This window comes from Arctopsyche grandis, chromosome 12, assembly GCF_051622035.1.
Source record: "Arctopsyche grandis isolate Sample6627 chromosome 12, ASM5162203v2, whole genome shotgun sequence".
Taxonomy (NCBI): domain Eukaryota; kingdom Metazoa; phylum Arthropoda; class Insecta; order Trichoptera; family Hydropsychidae; genus Arctopsyche; species Arctopsyche grandis.
This window is the reverse complement of record NC_135366.1, coordinates 16,692,161-16,708,905: the sequence shown is the minus strand read 5'-3', so window position 1 is coordinate 16,708,905 and position 16,745 is coordinate 16,692,161. Positions and strand designations below refer to the sequence as shown.

At 29.6% G+C, this 16,745-nt stretch overlaps 1 protein-coding gene across 1 annotated transcript; it reads right to left on the bottom strand.

Moving 5' to 3' along the window:
- Positions 1-10,278: 10,278 nt before the first annotated feature.
- LOC143920448 (nose resistant to fluoxetine protein 6-like) lies at positions 10,279-15,961 on the bottom strand. Its single transcript, XM_077443338.1, has 11 exons — positions 15,842-15,961; positions 15,436-15,575; positions 14,930-15,269; positions 14,656-14,864; positions 14,413-14,582; positions 14,148-14,333; positions 13,866-14,042; positions 12,330-12,480; positions 12,059-12,245; positions 10,647-10,789; positions 10,279-10,566 (listed from the first exon to the last, which is right to left on the bottom strand). The coding sequence occupies exons 1-11, from the start codon at positions 15,924-15,926 to the stop codon at positions 10,279-10,281; spliced, it is 2,076 nt and encodes a 691-aa protein (XP_077299464.1). The 5' UTR covers positions 15,927-15,961.
- Between the last annotated feature and the right edge of the window lie 784 nt (positions 15,962-16,745).

Here is a 16,745-nt window from a genome sequence, read left to right as displayed (position 1 = left end):
TTTTTTATTTATACCTATTTCATTAACAATAATTCAATTAATTAGGTTACATGTAAATTTTTAGTGATTTTATAAACCCTTTAAATGCTAACTGTTGAACCCTTTGAATTTGAAATTCCTAACTGCTGAGTATTTTAGATTGTGACTTGGCATTTAGATTGTGAGCATTACATTTTAACAACACCGAAGAAGACAGAACTAGTTTTGAAAAAATACATTCATTAATAGACTTCTTTTATTTATTTTATATTGTTGCAAGATATATTAGAGAGTTTAAACACACCTTTACTAAACTCTAAATCCTCGGCGGAAGTTATCTGGGGTTTGTTTGGATTAGCTACAATTTTTATACATGCTTTCTATTGGATTTCTAAATATTTCTAGTTGGAAATGTTGGCAAATATTTCAACGTGGCGGGTTTTCAACTGAAAAGACGTCAGTACTATAAGGGTTAATTCCTTTAATTATTTTAATTACTAACAATGTTATACGTTCGTAAGATAAATTTCGATATTACTGAAATCGTTCAAGTCGGAATCAGAGTTAAAGCATAAGGTAAAAGTCTGAGTTGGAGAATTTTGAAGCGACTCCACAGCCCTGCAATTTATACAGTAGCGTACCATGAAATAAATGACTTTTTTTTACATCATACGAAATTTAGCATATATTGTATGATTTTTTTTATGAATTATATTAAATATTCTTAAAATTCATTTAAAATACATTGATGGTATGTCACCAATGTGTGTGAAAAATCAAACCTCACCATCACATTTGTGAAAAACTCCTAACATAAAAGTTGTTACTAAAATTCCGTATGCCATTTTATACAATGATGCATATATGGCAGCAGTTAAAGGGTTGTAAACATAGTCGTCGCGATAAAATAGCATTCCTGTAAATATCAAACTAACCCCCAATGGAAATACCAAGTAAAACAACATACGGAACCACTGAAATATTAATGAAATGCATATTAGTAAATTGTGGTATATCAATTAATTATTTCTATTAAAATATACATATGTACTACATACCTTAATTTTGGCTAAATTAATATCATTCTTTTCTATATAGTAATGCAAATAACCACAGATAATGCCAACGGTATAGCTAGCGATGTTTCCTGATATTGTAGTGTATATATTTTTAAACGTTGGATTGTCTCGAAAGAAGGTACGGAAGGTTCTAAAAATTTGAAATTTAATTAATAAATATTAGTAATACCTACTAGAGACAGAACTTTTATGCAAAATGCTGTGTCGTTGAATAGCCCACTTAAATATATTCTAAACTCACCTACTCATTTACCCTTCAAAACCAGAGAAAAGTTATAAAAATAGAAGTGGCTTTAGGCGTTATATTGTTGTCAGGTGACCATTGTCCATAAACATTCTTAAATAATTTTAGGAATTACTCAATTCATTCAAAAACACACAGGAAACAACATGGGATACATTTTTATTGATCTGATTGTATTCCGTGCGTTGTAGCGTAATTATGGAGACGTACCGCGTAATATTGACACAATTTATTGATTTGTAAGGGCCCCTTCTATTATTATAGCATTTCTCTGTTCAAAACACTATTATATATATATATATATATATACATAATTTCTAGTGGCCATTACCTTTTATCATTAATTCTTTACACTGTAACAACATTAATTCTTTACACTGTAATAACACTGTGAAATGCGCTAAATTTAAATTTGAGCAAATTCTATCTGTGACGGTGGGAAAAGTTGAAAAAGTTGTTAAAATTTTTAATGTTAATTTATATAATGAAAAAATTACGTACTATCTATGAACACACATTCAGTTCCATAGTATTTTTGTGTAAAAGAAATATTAAAAGCCCAAAAAACTATTAATAGTTACTTATTGTTTAAATTTAAGGTACATTTTTGCCCATATTCAAAGACTTCAAAGAGTGTTTGTCTGTAATAGTCCCCTGTCCAAAAAATGTTTGTATTTTAAGTTAAACCAATGAGTGAGAGGTGACTGCGAGCTTGTTAAAATACACACAGGGCTTTTTTGGTCCTTCGGACAAATACATCTCCGGACTCCGGAGAGATATATGCAGTTAGATTAAACGTTTCACACCCGGTGATTTATTAGTCGTTCATATTTTTATACATTTGGTCTATCTGCCAACTCCACGCTTTGAGCAGACAAATTCTTGCCAAATACACGCATTCGCCAAAGAATTTGCCGAATCCGTGAACTGGGCAACGTGCTTGCATTTTTCACGCATCCGGCAATTCTGTTGCCGAATGCGTGTAATAGACAATTTCACGGATTCTATATATATATATATATATATAGAATCCGTGAAAGAATGGATTATATATATATATATATATATATATATATATATATATATATATATATATATATATATATATATATATATCTGCTTACAAATCCAATGACTACCGCTGAGCCAGAACGGTGTTTTTTGTCAATAAAAAGAATACTAACATACATATAATAAACGATTGACGGCTCGGATTGACTGTTCAGGAAAGATTGACGGCTCGGATATATTTTTCAGGAGAGATTGATGACTTTATCTATGCTGTCAATTTAAAACTACGTACATAGATAAAGTAAAAAAATGATCATGAACAATGAAAAATTTAACGTAAAGGTGACCTTTTTTTCAATTGGATTCATTAACGTTGTTAAAATTTATTTCGGCAAGCTGTGTTTTTGTTAACAAAAATAATAAAGACATATATAAGAAACACAATGGTTCAGGAACGATTGAAGGCTTTGTCTATGCTGTCTATTGAAAAAAAATGATTATGAATAATGAAAAATTTAACGAAAACGTGATTGACCTTTTTTCAAGGAAAAAAGACAGAAGAATCAATTGTATAATGGAATAAAAATACATATGTATAATGTTTAATTTTAATAATTTTGATGTAACTAGTAAAACGAAATCCAAATAAACATTTTTTTTATTTTTAATCAACCGCAGCACCCCCAGATATCTTATCCACGAGCCGCCACTGTATATATCAGGGATTCCCAACCCCGGCCCGCGGACCGATTTGTATGCGCCCGCCACTATTCGACCGCGACAGAACTTTTTTCAGCAACACTAATCAAAAATATAAATTATTTTTATTTATTTATTAGAGTTTTAACATTGTTGAGTACCTAGGTTTATTATATTCGTTCGTATGTTTGCGATATCGTATGTATGAGTGGTTCCTTAGCTTTCGTCCTTGTACTTGTCGCGCCTTGTCTAGAGGCTACCGGCTATTAGGAAGCTCTGTGTTGTAAAATACTGCCCTTTGAACATTATGAGAATAGTTACAAAAAAATAAGCAACTCTATTCGAGTAGCTCCATTGCAACATTGACTTTTCAAGGTCCTGTTAGAAGATACTGAAGATAAAGAACATGATCTCATCCTGCATACTGAAGTACGTTGGCTCAGTAAAGGTAAAGTTCTTGCAAGATTTGTGAGCTTAATTGAAGAAATAAAAACATTTATAAACGATAAAAGTGAAAATTATGATGAACTAACCGACTCTTGCTGGTTGGTGGATTTGGATTTTCTCACAGACACAATGGAAAAATTTAAAGAATTAAATTTGGAGTTGCAGGGAAAAGACAAAAATATAGCTGAAATGATAAGATCTGTAAACTCATTTAAAGCAAAATTGGTTTTGTTGATATCACATCTGCAGATTGAGTCTCTCGTGCATTTCCCACATATGGAGAAAATGCTATGACAATGAATTAAACGTGTCATTATTTATTAAGCACCTTCAAGTGCTTCAATAACAGTTTGAAGAGAGATTTCTGCAGTTTACAAATATCGAGCCAATTGTCTCCTTCTGTGTCAATCCGTTTACTTGCCAAATAAATGTAATGGAAATAGCCGCATGTATTGCAGATCTTGTTCAAGGGAAAGCAGAAGAACTAGAGTTAGAAATTTTGGACCTTAAGAATGATATTTTACTAAAATCCTTATTATCAGAGGACTTCTGGAATACAGTGGACAGAGAAAAGTTCCCATTTTTGAAAAAAAACCGGCATATAAAATTAAATCATTTTTCGGTTCGACATATTGATGCGAATCATTGTTTCAAACATGAATTTAATAAAATCAAGATATATGTAGATCTCAACTCACCGATGAGCATCTTTATGATTGTTTGCTAACAGGATTATCGTCATACTCTCCTAATTATGAGGCACTGGCCAATGAAATGCAATGTCAAAGATCACACTGACAGATTGATATTATATTTTTTTATAAAATGTTTTCTTTGGATGTGTTATTTATTACCCTTGTCCAATTATAAATATCCTTAGAAAAAATAGGTGGTGCCCGCCGCTCTACCGATATTTTAGAATCCGCTCTAGGGAACAAAAAGGTTGGGAACCCCTGGTATATATATATATATATATATATATATATATATATATATATAAAGAAAAACTTCTATATATACTGTTTGCTACCAATGTTTCCACTAGGGTAATAAGTCCCTGAGCATTTAGCGCCATATGTTGAAAATCTATTTAATTAATTCATTCATTCATTCATTTTTTTATTGATATTTAATATTGTTTATATGTAGGTAGGTAGATAGTTTTTACCTTTTTTTTCATATTAAACAATTAAAAAAATGTAAATATATTTAAAAGCTATTTGAAAAAAATAAGACCGCGTGCGGATCAAACACAGGACCGACAAATTTCTGCTAAATATTATTTTTTTTAATTAATAGCTTAATATGCCATAACCCATGCGATGATATTTCATCGGGCACAACGCTATTATGTTAATAAAATACTAAACTTGCTGAAGAAGATTTTAATTTAGAAAACAGTGTGCTGTATTTTTTATCTAAATAACATCTTGAGATTATTCTCGATAGTATTGAATATTTATTGGTTCATAATGCCTATACGAATACTCGTTTAAGATAAACTCACTCTGGCCCATGCGGAACTGTTGGATAGTAGCTATTTTTGTATGTTAATACTCCAGGAACGAGGACCGCAATGGCAATTAAAAATCCAAAAAACAATCTGGCAATCGAAGGAAATTTCGTTATAAACATCATAACCAATATTCCATAACAAAACAACTGAGTGTCTACTGCCACGTACCTGTAAAAAAAAATTATATAAGTTAAATACGCTTTTATTTTACATATGGTGTATACATATATTTATAAAAATTTACTTATGATATCAAAATAAACATAATTGTTTACCAAGTTACAAACATACACGGTTGACCTTCTCCAACATAATTATTTATGTAGAGTAAATTAGTCCACCACCATCGTCGACATGAATCAGCATCGTCACCTATAATGTATTGCCATAGCGGTCCAGTGCCCAACTTTTCGTAAACAGTGCACATAAAGCCAATCACCAACGCATAAACTGGTGTTAATCTGTAATGAAACATTAGCAATTTTATAACTAAATTTATTTCTATGTCATGTTGTTATTTCGACAAGTTGATTTGTTCACCGTGCCCATCGTTGAAATATAATCACGAAATATGTCCAAACACTGGTTATAGGGTGCTTTTCTACATGAATGAGAAAATTATAAGCCAATAAGAAACTTCCCATACAAAAAAATGTCTGAACAACCAAAGTACCGTTGTACACGATATGCATCATGAAATCATCATAAAGCTAAAAATTTAATAAATATTACAATAACCATTCCCTAATTTACAATTATACTGAAATAATATAAAATAGCCTACTGTTTCTACTCTTATAGTGTTGCCAACATATCCGTAAGCAACAATAAGTAGTACATGTGAAAATATTACAGCGATCATTGTTAAAAAACGCATTCCTTGAATTCCATTTAAGGATCGTTTCTTTTCTATAGAATTAGGATCAATCACATTGCGTGACATTAATTTTTTCCAGTTTGATAAGATAGATAGTGAGACAAGAAGTTTGCTTTCTGAAAAAAATAACAGTTAAATTCAAAAATCTTCAATAATTTGAGTAGCTGAAAAATAAACTTACGGTTTTTAATTCCACTTTTCATACACCGTATATGATATACAGTGCCGACACCATTCATAATAAATATAGCAAGAATAATTGCCAAATAAGACCAGTCATAATTATCCAGCATTTTTATGTGACCTTTATGTTCGCAATAACGAACAGAAACATCTCCTTCTAATTCGTGTAACTCTTGCAATTCTACGTTAATACATTCATTGAGAACACTCTTCAACTTATTCTCATCATCTCTCAACATTGGCGAATGCTCTTCGGAGACGTTACATTTTCTAGTCACACAAATGGCTTTGTGAAGGATATCATGTTTGTAGTGTTTTAACGTGTTTTCACTGAAGTTCTAAAAGGTAACAAAATGCATAATGTTGAGAATAGCTTGAACGGTTTTAAAATCAAATATATTTGCATATGTTTTATTACTATTTATTATATTGCTTACATAATAAATGTAGTCAACTAATATTTAAAAGTTTCACATTTAAATTAGAAAATACTTACTTTTATTTGATACCAAAGATCTGAAGGTTTTGAAGTCATTAGTTGAATATCAACTACACAATACAATCCGCCCGGTCTTAATAAACAATCTGCATAATCATCCATTGTGAACATTTTTGGCATTTTACTGTATTCTAATTCTAAAAGTTAAGTAAAAAAAGTATTCAATTTACATAGATACTTTTTTAAATGAAACATTATCTTTATTTAACGTTAAGACTTTTTAATATAATATATTATATGTATATAAATAAATTTTTATAACAACTAAACACACTAAATAAATATATTTAAATTTGAAATGCACTCACTATCATATAAAATAAAAATATTAAATTCAAAAGACACCGAAGCACACATTTGTATTCAATTTTATTGAATTTACAATATTAATAAGAACTTTTACCATCAATGATTTCTGAACTACACATATGAAATAAGGCAATGAAGACTAGGATGCTTCTGATGCCCTTGTACTTTGAAGGGTGCATTTTTCCAGGAGTTGGTTTCAACGTTTGTGAATAGTGTGTGGTAGCCTGGACTGCATCACAAGACTGAAGCAAGCAGACTAAAGTTTGCGCGGAAATAAATCCTCTTGATTGCCTTGCACAGTGTACCGTTCAACAACCCGAAAACGCAAATATCGGAAGGCAAAGTCGAAAGATAAAAAAAAGGGTGCATGGTAAATGGTACTATGTATAATATTGTTACGTACGCCGTGGATTGAGCGAATTGTACTTAGACCAACGGATATCTGTTATCGGATTAACTAAATGCATGCACTTACTTCCAAAGATTATATCTGGACTCTAAGTGCATTTAGGCTAAACAATGACCGTTATTAGTTATTTCTCAGAATCGGTACGGGAAGACCCAATGTCTTGGAAATATATATCCGAATACGTGACTATACAACAGGTAAACAGATTAGGCGTCCTGAGAGATCTACCCTTTATAAGGCGGTACGTAGGCGATATAATTCATTCTGGACTTAATCTTAAGACGTATCTCCTTAATCATCAATAAATGCTGTGATACGACTGTTGGCTTTTATTTGTATCCTCCACCCACCCCGACGCAACAATATATATATGAGTGGCATGCGGTATATGTATAATATATATATATATATATATATATATATATATATATATATATATATATATATATATATATATATATAATATATATGAGTGGCATGCGGTTAAATTATCTCTCTTTTTACATACATCTTTTACGTTTTTGTCATACAGCCTTGTTTAATGTGCGCGCGCAGAATACGGGAGGAAAAGCCTGTTCCTCTTGTTCCTGTTGTATCCTGCTCTCGCCCAAATTAAGTGCGGATGTACGACGGGGGGAGAGAGACTTTTACCGCACGCCACTGATATGTATACTAACCGTTTTTCATATGTATGCATGCCGCATGGTAAACGAACATTTTCGACTTTTTAACATTCGTTGCGGTGACGGTCATCCCCGTTGAACATATGTTATTACAACAATTTTCCGTCTTTACCTTCGTCTTTGATATCTTTCTAGAAAAAATAAACTAGACGGAAACTATTTTTATTATTATTACATACCTCCTTTACGTTTCACTTACGTTTACAATTCAGGAAAAAGTCGCCTCTTTTCCGATCGTTTTCATACTTTGCCATATTGCTCATTTTGGTCATCAATGTAAGTAAATGGATCCTCCGCCATTACGATGGTGCAAAAATATCGTGTAAGACGCGTTTTATATCTGCTCGGCGAGATAGTCATTGACGTTTATCCTTCGTTTGTTCATTAGTTTTAAACATAGATGGCGGTAGTAAAATAAAATTATTCTTTGTATTATTTTATTGTATCGAAAAACTGAACTCTGAAAGTTCACCGTTTAAAATGTAACCATGTGGAAGTGTTGCTTAGACAACTTTATTTATACGAATCATTAGAACTAATTTTGGGAATCTCTAAGGGATGTTACCGATGCTAACATTCAATGTCATTGGACTGTTATATGTAAATGTATCATTGATTTCCTAATAAAATCAAATTCTACTTTTAAATTCTTATTTTTTTGAAATATAACACAATTTACTACTAATTTGTATACTATTATTCAATTAGTCAAATGTCTTCCTATAAATTTTCATATAATGTTCCTTTTTTATACATCTTCTTCTAATGTTTTACTATTAGATTATTAGTCATGTTTAAGCGGTTTATGGGGCGCAGCCGTCAACGAATAAATGATTCGATTTATTTTTTTTTCGATTCATAGGCGCCAATTCCATTTATTTTTAATGGGCAAAGGCTCAGGGGGGCGCCGAGGGCGAAACCCTAGAAGGCAAAGGCTCAGGGGACTACGAGGGCGAAGCCCTAGAATGAGAAAAAAAGAAAAAAACAATTTTTAGAAAAAAAAATAGAAAACATGAAAAAAAATTAAAAAACAATTTTTTATTTTTTTAATATATTTTTTAATAAAATGATTACTATTAGATTAGTCATGTTTAAGCGGTTTATATTACAAATACTGAGCGAAGCCGGGTAATACAGCTAGTATATTATAAATGTTTAAATGAACTTTAATTTTCACCATATTCACTTTAAATAAAATGACGTACAAAATGTATCGTTAAAGTATTGATATTGAACTATTCGTTTGTTTTACTATTTAAATTTCCCATACGACCATTACTATTAGAACGACAATAAATCTATATACTGTAATTTAATTTGATTATTAAGTACTATTGGTTTTACCCAGCTTCGCTCGGTATGTAATATAAACCGCTTAAACATGGCCAATCTAATAGTTAACATTTTATAAAATTTATTTGAATAGTTTTATTTTATTTAAATTTATTTTAATATTCATTTGTTTTTTTTATTAAATTGAACATCACGAACTCTACGAACCAAACAAACAAACATACATACAAACATACAATATCCCTTTCGAAATTATATATTAAGATTAATTTAAAATTGAAACATTTACTTATCGAAATACATCGAGAAAGGGGAACGGGAACGGGAATTGCATGCATTATTGTGGTAATGCAACGCATACCGGGTTCAGCTAGTACCTAATAAATATTCATATTTTCACAAATTATATTATAGTATTTGTTCGGTAGCAAACAGTACATACATTTTAAGATTAATCATAATTAAATATTTAAAAATATAAATAAATTATAATAATTATACGACTTCTTATAGTATAGGTATATCAATCAAATATATTATAAAAGTATATTGGGTGCTAATTTAGAATGCGATCTACCTTCACGTTTTTACTTTAATATGCGGTCTCAGTTATGGCGTGTGACACTGAGACTGAAATATACCGACCCTAACAACCTAATCTTAAATTAATAGGGCCAACCTTAACTTAACCTAACATATCCTGACCCTTAAATAAATTGGTGTTGGTTGATAAAATATCTTTTTTTTTAAGTTCTATTTCATCAATATTTTCACAAAAAAAAACGTATCTTAGCAGCCAACACCTATTTATTTAAGGGTCAGGATAGGTTAGGTTAAGTTAAGGTTGGCCGAATACATTTAAGATTTGGTTAAGACATATGTATCTGCTGACGATATTTTGATAGAAATGCTTCGACAACATTATGGGGCGGCAGGAAAAACTAAAAATTATAATAAACATTTCGTTGCTGCGACACAAATAAAAAAAAAGTCGACTGCGATTCAAAGGTAGATCGCATACTAAGGTAGCACTGCATATTGATCATTTCGTTATAACTTTGAGCAATCATCACTTTTATTATTTATTTCAACGTCGATTTCGATGTTTTCGTTTCTCGCTGGTTCTCCATTGATCTCTTTACTGATGCCGTTTGATTCCTCCGCGACTACAGGAGCATTCTGTTCGATTTTTTTACTCTCCTGTATTGTATTATCTTTTGGTTTGTTATTGGGTTGGAATAATACTTTTTGCAGATTCGTGAAAGGCATTTCCACAAAAATACACAATATCATTGAGATCGCATAGGTTAATGTAATACTCGATAAGAACATACACAACTATAACAAAAAAATTGCATAAAAAGTGGTTATTTATGTAATGATATGTATTTCAAAAATAAATATTTATGTATACTTACAACATTGAAATCAAGAACATCATAAGGCTGCTTCAGCAATCCAACTATGTACCTCTGAGGAATCGTATGCACTAAATAAGCACAGTAAGTCAACCTTCCTGCGATTTGGTAACCATCCCATTCGACCATTCCTCGTATAATATCTATTAAATATTTGATAAAAAAAATTAAAACCATTTTTTTTATATAATATTAGGGCTGTGGAGTCAGAATTGTGGTATTTCACGCGAGGTCCGAGTCGTAACAACCAACTTTATTATTATTTTCTTTAATTAATAGTATTACGGTATGCGTTAACTTGAGCCTCCAATTTTATTGAAATATACAATAATAAATTGGCATTTAATCATTTCTTTACAAAAAACATGATTTTAAATTACAAAATTGTTCAATTGCACTTAATTTGACGTGTTGTGGCCAAAATCGATTGTTTCTTCCATCTCATACTTTTTTATTCACATTTTTACTTTATCTATTTTTTATTAAATTGATTTGTTTGTGTATGAAATTCATACATAAACTATGCATGTTCTTCTTTTTTATTTATACCTATTTCATTAACAATAATTCAATAAATTAGGTTACATGTAAATTTTTAGTGATTTTATTAACATTTTAAATGCTAACTGTTGAACACTTTGAATTTGAAATTTCTAACTGCCGAGTATTTTAGATTGTGACTTGGCATTTAGATTGTGAGCATTACATTTTAACAACACTGAAGAAGACAGAACTAGTTTTGGAAAAATACATTCATTAATAGACTTCTTTTATTTATTTTATATTGTTGCAAGATATATTAGAGAGTTTAAACACACCTTTTCTAAACTCTAAATACTCGGCGGTAGTTATCTGGGGTTTGTTTGGATTAGCTACAATTTTTATACATGCTTTCTATTGGATTTCTAAATATTTCTAGTTGGAAATGTTGGCGAAATTTTCAACGTTGTGGGCTTTCAACAGAAAAGACGTCAGTACTATAATGGTTAATTCCTTTAATTTTTTATATTTAAAAAATCGCTATTATTAAAAAAAATAGCGATTTTTTAAATATAAAAAATTAAAGGAATTAACCCTTATTAATTAAAATTTATTAGTAATTAAAATTACTAACAATGTTATAGGTTCGTAAGCTAAATTTCGATATTACTGAAATCGTTCAAGTCGGAATCAGAGTTAAAGCATAAGGTAAAAGTCTGAGTTGGAGTCGGTAAATTTTGAAGCGACTCCGCAGCCCTGCCATTTACATATACAGTAGCGTACCATGAAATAAATCACTTTTCTACAACATACGTAATTTAGCATATATTGTATGATTTTTATTATGAATTAAATCCTCTTAAATTGTCTTAAAATTAATTTAAAATACATTGATGGTATGACATCAATGTGTGTGAAAAATCAAACCTCACCGTCACATTTGTGAAAAACTCCTAACATAAAAGTTGTTACTAAAATTCCGAATGCTATTTTATACAATGATGCATATATGGCAGCAGTTAAAGGGTTGTAAACATAGTCGTCGCGATAAAATAGCACTCCTGTAAATATCAAACTAACCCCCAATGGAAATACCAAGTAAAACAACATACGGAACCACTGAAATATCAATGAAATGCATATTAGTAACTTGTGGTGTATCAATTAATTATTTCTATTAAAATATACATATGTACTACATACCTTAATTTTGGCTAAATTAATATCATTCTTTTCTATATAGTAATGCAAATAACCACAGATAATACCAACGGTATAGCTAGCGATGTTTCCTGATATCGTAGTGTATATATTTTTAAACGTTGGACTGTCTTGGTAGAGGGTACGGAAGGCTCTAAAAATTTGAAATTGAATTAATAAATATTAGTAATACCTACTAAAGACAGAACAATATGAGCAAGCATCGTTAAAAATTACTCAATGCATTCAAAAACACACACATGTAATCTGTAATGGCGAGTGTGTATTTATTGTCACAAATCAATACACACTCGCCATTACAGATTTGCTCCAATGCGACGGGTGTACGTTAATGAAATACATAAACAATCAGAAATCAGAAATACAGTAATACACACATATACAATCAGAATATATAGAATATAACAATTAATCAGAAATAATAATCATAGTGACATCTATGGATTTCAGATTACTGTGTATAATTAATACAAATTATACACAGGCAGATTTTTGTGACAACAGGATTAGATTTAATACCAATTTTCAGGAACCGTTTCAGCAATGATCAGATAAAATTGGCAAACTCTGATAGAGAAACGATCGATTTGGAGTCACAAAACCCCCAAATCTAACCAGCAGTGGCGAGGACACGAACCTATGACCTCAGTGATGCTAAATATATACGCTATCACTAAGCCAAACTGCTGGCTATATATATATATATATATATATATATATATATATATATATATATATATATATATATATATATATATATATATATATATATATATATATATATATATATATATATATATATATATATATATATATATATATATATATATATATATATATATATATATATATATATATATATATATATATATATATATATATATATATATATATATATATATATATTATATATATATATATATATATATATATATATATATATATATATATATATATATATATATATATATATATATATATATATATATATATATATATATATATATATATATATATATATATATATATATATATATATATATATATATATATTATATATATATATATATATATATATATATATATATATTAATTTTTCTATTGATGTTTTATATTGTTTATATGTAGGTAGGTAGATAGTTTTTACCTTTTTTTCATATTAAACAATTAAATAAATGTAAATAGTAAAGTAAATATATTTAAAAGGTATTTGAAAAAAATAGCACCGCGTGCGGATCAAACGCAGAATCGACAAATTTCTTTTAATTTAATTTTTAATTAATAGCTTGATATGCCGTAACCCATGCGATGATATTTCATCGGGCACAACGCTATTATGTTAATAAAATGATAAACTTGCTGAAGAAGATTTATAGATATATCGAAGATATATCGATGGTGTGCTGTATTTTTTAAGTATATTTTTTTATCTAAATAACATCGTGAGATTATTCTCGATGGCATTGATATTTATTGATTCATAATGCCTATACGAATACTTGTTTAAGGTAAACTCACTCTGGCCCTTGCGGAACTGTTGGATAGTAACTATTTTTGTATGTTAACACTCCAGGAACGAGGACCGCAATGGCAATTAAAAATCCAAAAAACAATCTGGCAATCGAAGGAAATTTCGTTATAAACATCATCACCAATATTCCATAACAAAACAGCTGAGTGTCTGCCGCCAAGTACCTGTAAAAAAATTTATATAAGTTAAATACGGTTTTATTTTACATACGTGTATACATATATTTATAAAAATTTACTTATGATATCAAAATAAACATAATTGTTTACCAAGTTACACCCATACACAGTTGACCTTCTCCAACATAATTATTTATGTAGAGTAAATTAGTCCACCACCATCGTCGACATGAATCAGCATCGTCACCTATAATGTATTGCCATAGCGGTCCAGTGCTCAACTTTTCGTAAACAGTGCAAAGAAAGCCAATCACCAACGCATAAACTGGTGTTAACCTGTAATGAAATATTAGCAATTTTATAACTAAATTTATTTCTACGTCATATTGTTATTCAGACAAGTTGATTTGTTCACCGTGCCCATCGTTGAAATATAATCACGAAATACGTCCAAACACTGGTTATAGGGTGCTTTTCTACATGAATGAGAAAATTATAAGCCATTAAGAAACTTGCCATACAAAAAAATGTCTGAACAACCAAAGAACCGTTGTACATGAGATGCATCATTAAATCATCATAAGGCTAAAAATTTAATAAATATTACAATAACCATTTCAAATTTGCAATTATACTAAAATAATATAAAATAGCCTACTGTTTCAACTCTTATAGTGTTGCCAACATATCCGTAAGTAACAATAAGTAGTACATGTGAAAATATTACAGCGATCATTGTTAAAAAACGCATTCCTTGAATTCCATTTAAGGATCGTTTCTTTTCTATAGAATTAGGATCAATCACATTGCGTGACATTAATTTTTTCCAGTTTGATAAGATAGATAGTGAGACAAGAAGTTTGCTTTCTGAAAAAAATAACAGTTAAATTCAAAAATCTTCAATAATTTGAGTTGCTGAAAAATAAACTTACGGTTTTTAATTCCACTTTTCATACACCGTATATGATATACAGTGCCGACACCATTCATAATAAATATAGCAAGAATAATTGCCAAATAAGACCAGTCATAATTATCCAGCATTTTTATGTGACCTTTATGTTCGCAATAACGAACAGAAACATCTCCTTCTAATTCGTATAACTCTTGCAATTCTACGTTAATACATTCATTGAGAACACTCTTCAACTTATTCTCATCATCTCTCAACATTGGCGAATGCTCTTCGGAGACGTTACATTTTCTAGTCACACAAATGGCTTTGTGAAGGATATCATGTTTGTAGTGTTTTAACGTGTTTTCACTGAAGTTCTAAAAGGTAACAAAATGTATAATGTTGAGAATAATGTATAAGCTTGAACGGTTTTAAAATCAAATATATTTGCATATGTTTTATTACTATTTATTATATTGCTTACATAATAAATGTAGTCAACTAATATTTAAAAGTTTCACATTTAAATTAGAAAATACTTACTTTTATTTGATACCAAAGATCTGAAGGTTTTGAAGTCATTAGTTGAATATCAACTACACAATACAATCCGCCCGGTCTTAATAAACAATCTGCATAATCATCCATTGTGAACATTTTTGGCATTTTACTGTATTCTAATTCTAAAAGTTAAGTAAAAAAAGTATTCAATTTACATAGATACTTTTTTAAATGAAACATTATCTTTATTTAACGTTAAGACTTTTTAATATAATATATTATATGTATATAAATAAATTTTTATAACAACTAAACACACTAAATAAATATGTTTAAATTTGAAATGCACTCACTATCATATAAAATAAAAATATTAAATTCAAAAGACACCGAAGCACACATTTGTATTCAATTTTATTGAATTTACAATATTAATAAGAACTTTTACCATCAATGATTTCTGAACTACACATATGAAATAAGGCAATGAAGACTAGGATGCTTCTGATGCCCTTGTACTTTGAAGGGTGCATTTTTCCAGGAGTTGGTTTCAACGTTTGTGAATAGTGTGTGGTAGCCTGGACTGCATCACAAGACTGAAGCAAGCAGACTAAAGTTTGCGCGGAAATAAATCCTCTTGATTGCCTTGCACAGTGTACCGTTCAACATATGTCATTACAACAATTTTCCGTCTTTACCTTCGTCTTTGATATCTTTCTAGAAAAAATAAACTAGACGGAAACTATATTTATTTTTTGTATCGAAAAACTGAACTCTGAAAGTTCACCGTTTAAAATGTAACCATGTGGAAGTGTTGCTTAGACAACTTTATACGAATCATTAAACAGTAGAACTAATTTTGGGCATCTCTAAGGGGTGTTACCGATGTTAAAATTCAATGTCATAGGACTGTTATATGTAAATGTATCATTGATTTCCTAATACAATCAAAGTCTACTATTAAATTCTTATTTATTTGAAATATATCACAATTTACTACTCTCATTTGATATAGAAACATTTCTAATAATTTGTTTACTATTATTCAATTAGTCAAATGTCTTCCTATAAATTTTCTTGTGGTTTTTCCTAGATCTTCATTACATTCCTTGATGGTAAACACGATTTATAGTATGACCTTTACTGTAACATCATAATTACAGAATAATTTCTACCAGTTTAATTGTGTTATTACAATACATAATTTTCGAATTGAATGGGGATCAGATATGGAAGTACAACTGTTAAAAGATTTTACGTAAGCACATATATAATAATAATCATTTTATTTGATATACATATGGTATATGCTGTAACTTATAATGAAAACTGGTCAACAACTTTTAAATCGT

Excerpts from the sequence above, each read along its gene's own strand:
- LOC143920448 (XM_077443338.1), bottom strand. The coding sequence starts at position 15,926 with ATGCACCCTTCAAAGTACAAGGGCATCAGAAGCATCCTAGTCTTCATT. Across the intron at positions 14,334-14,412 it reads ATATTTCAACGATGGGCACG|GTTAACACCAGTTTATGCGT; the intron begins GTGAACAAATCA and ends ATTTCATTACAG. Across the intron at positions 10,567-10,646 it reads ATGTTCTTGATTTCAATGTT|TTGTGTATGTTCTTATCGAG; the intron begins GTAAGTATACAT and ends TTTTTGTTATAG.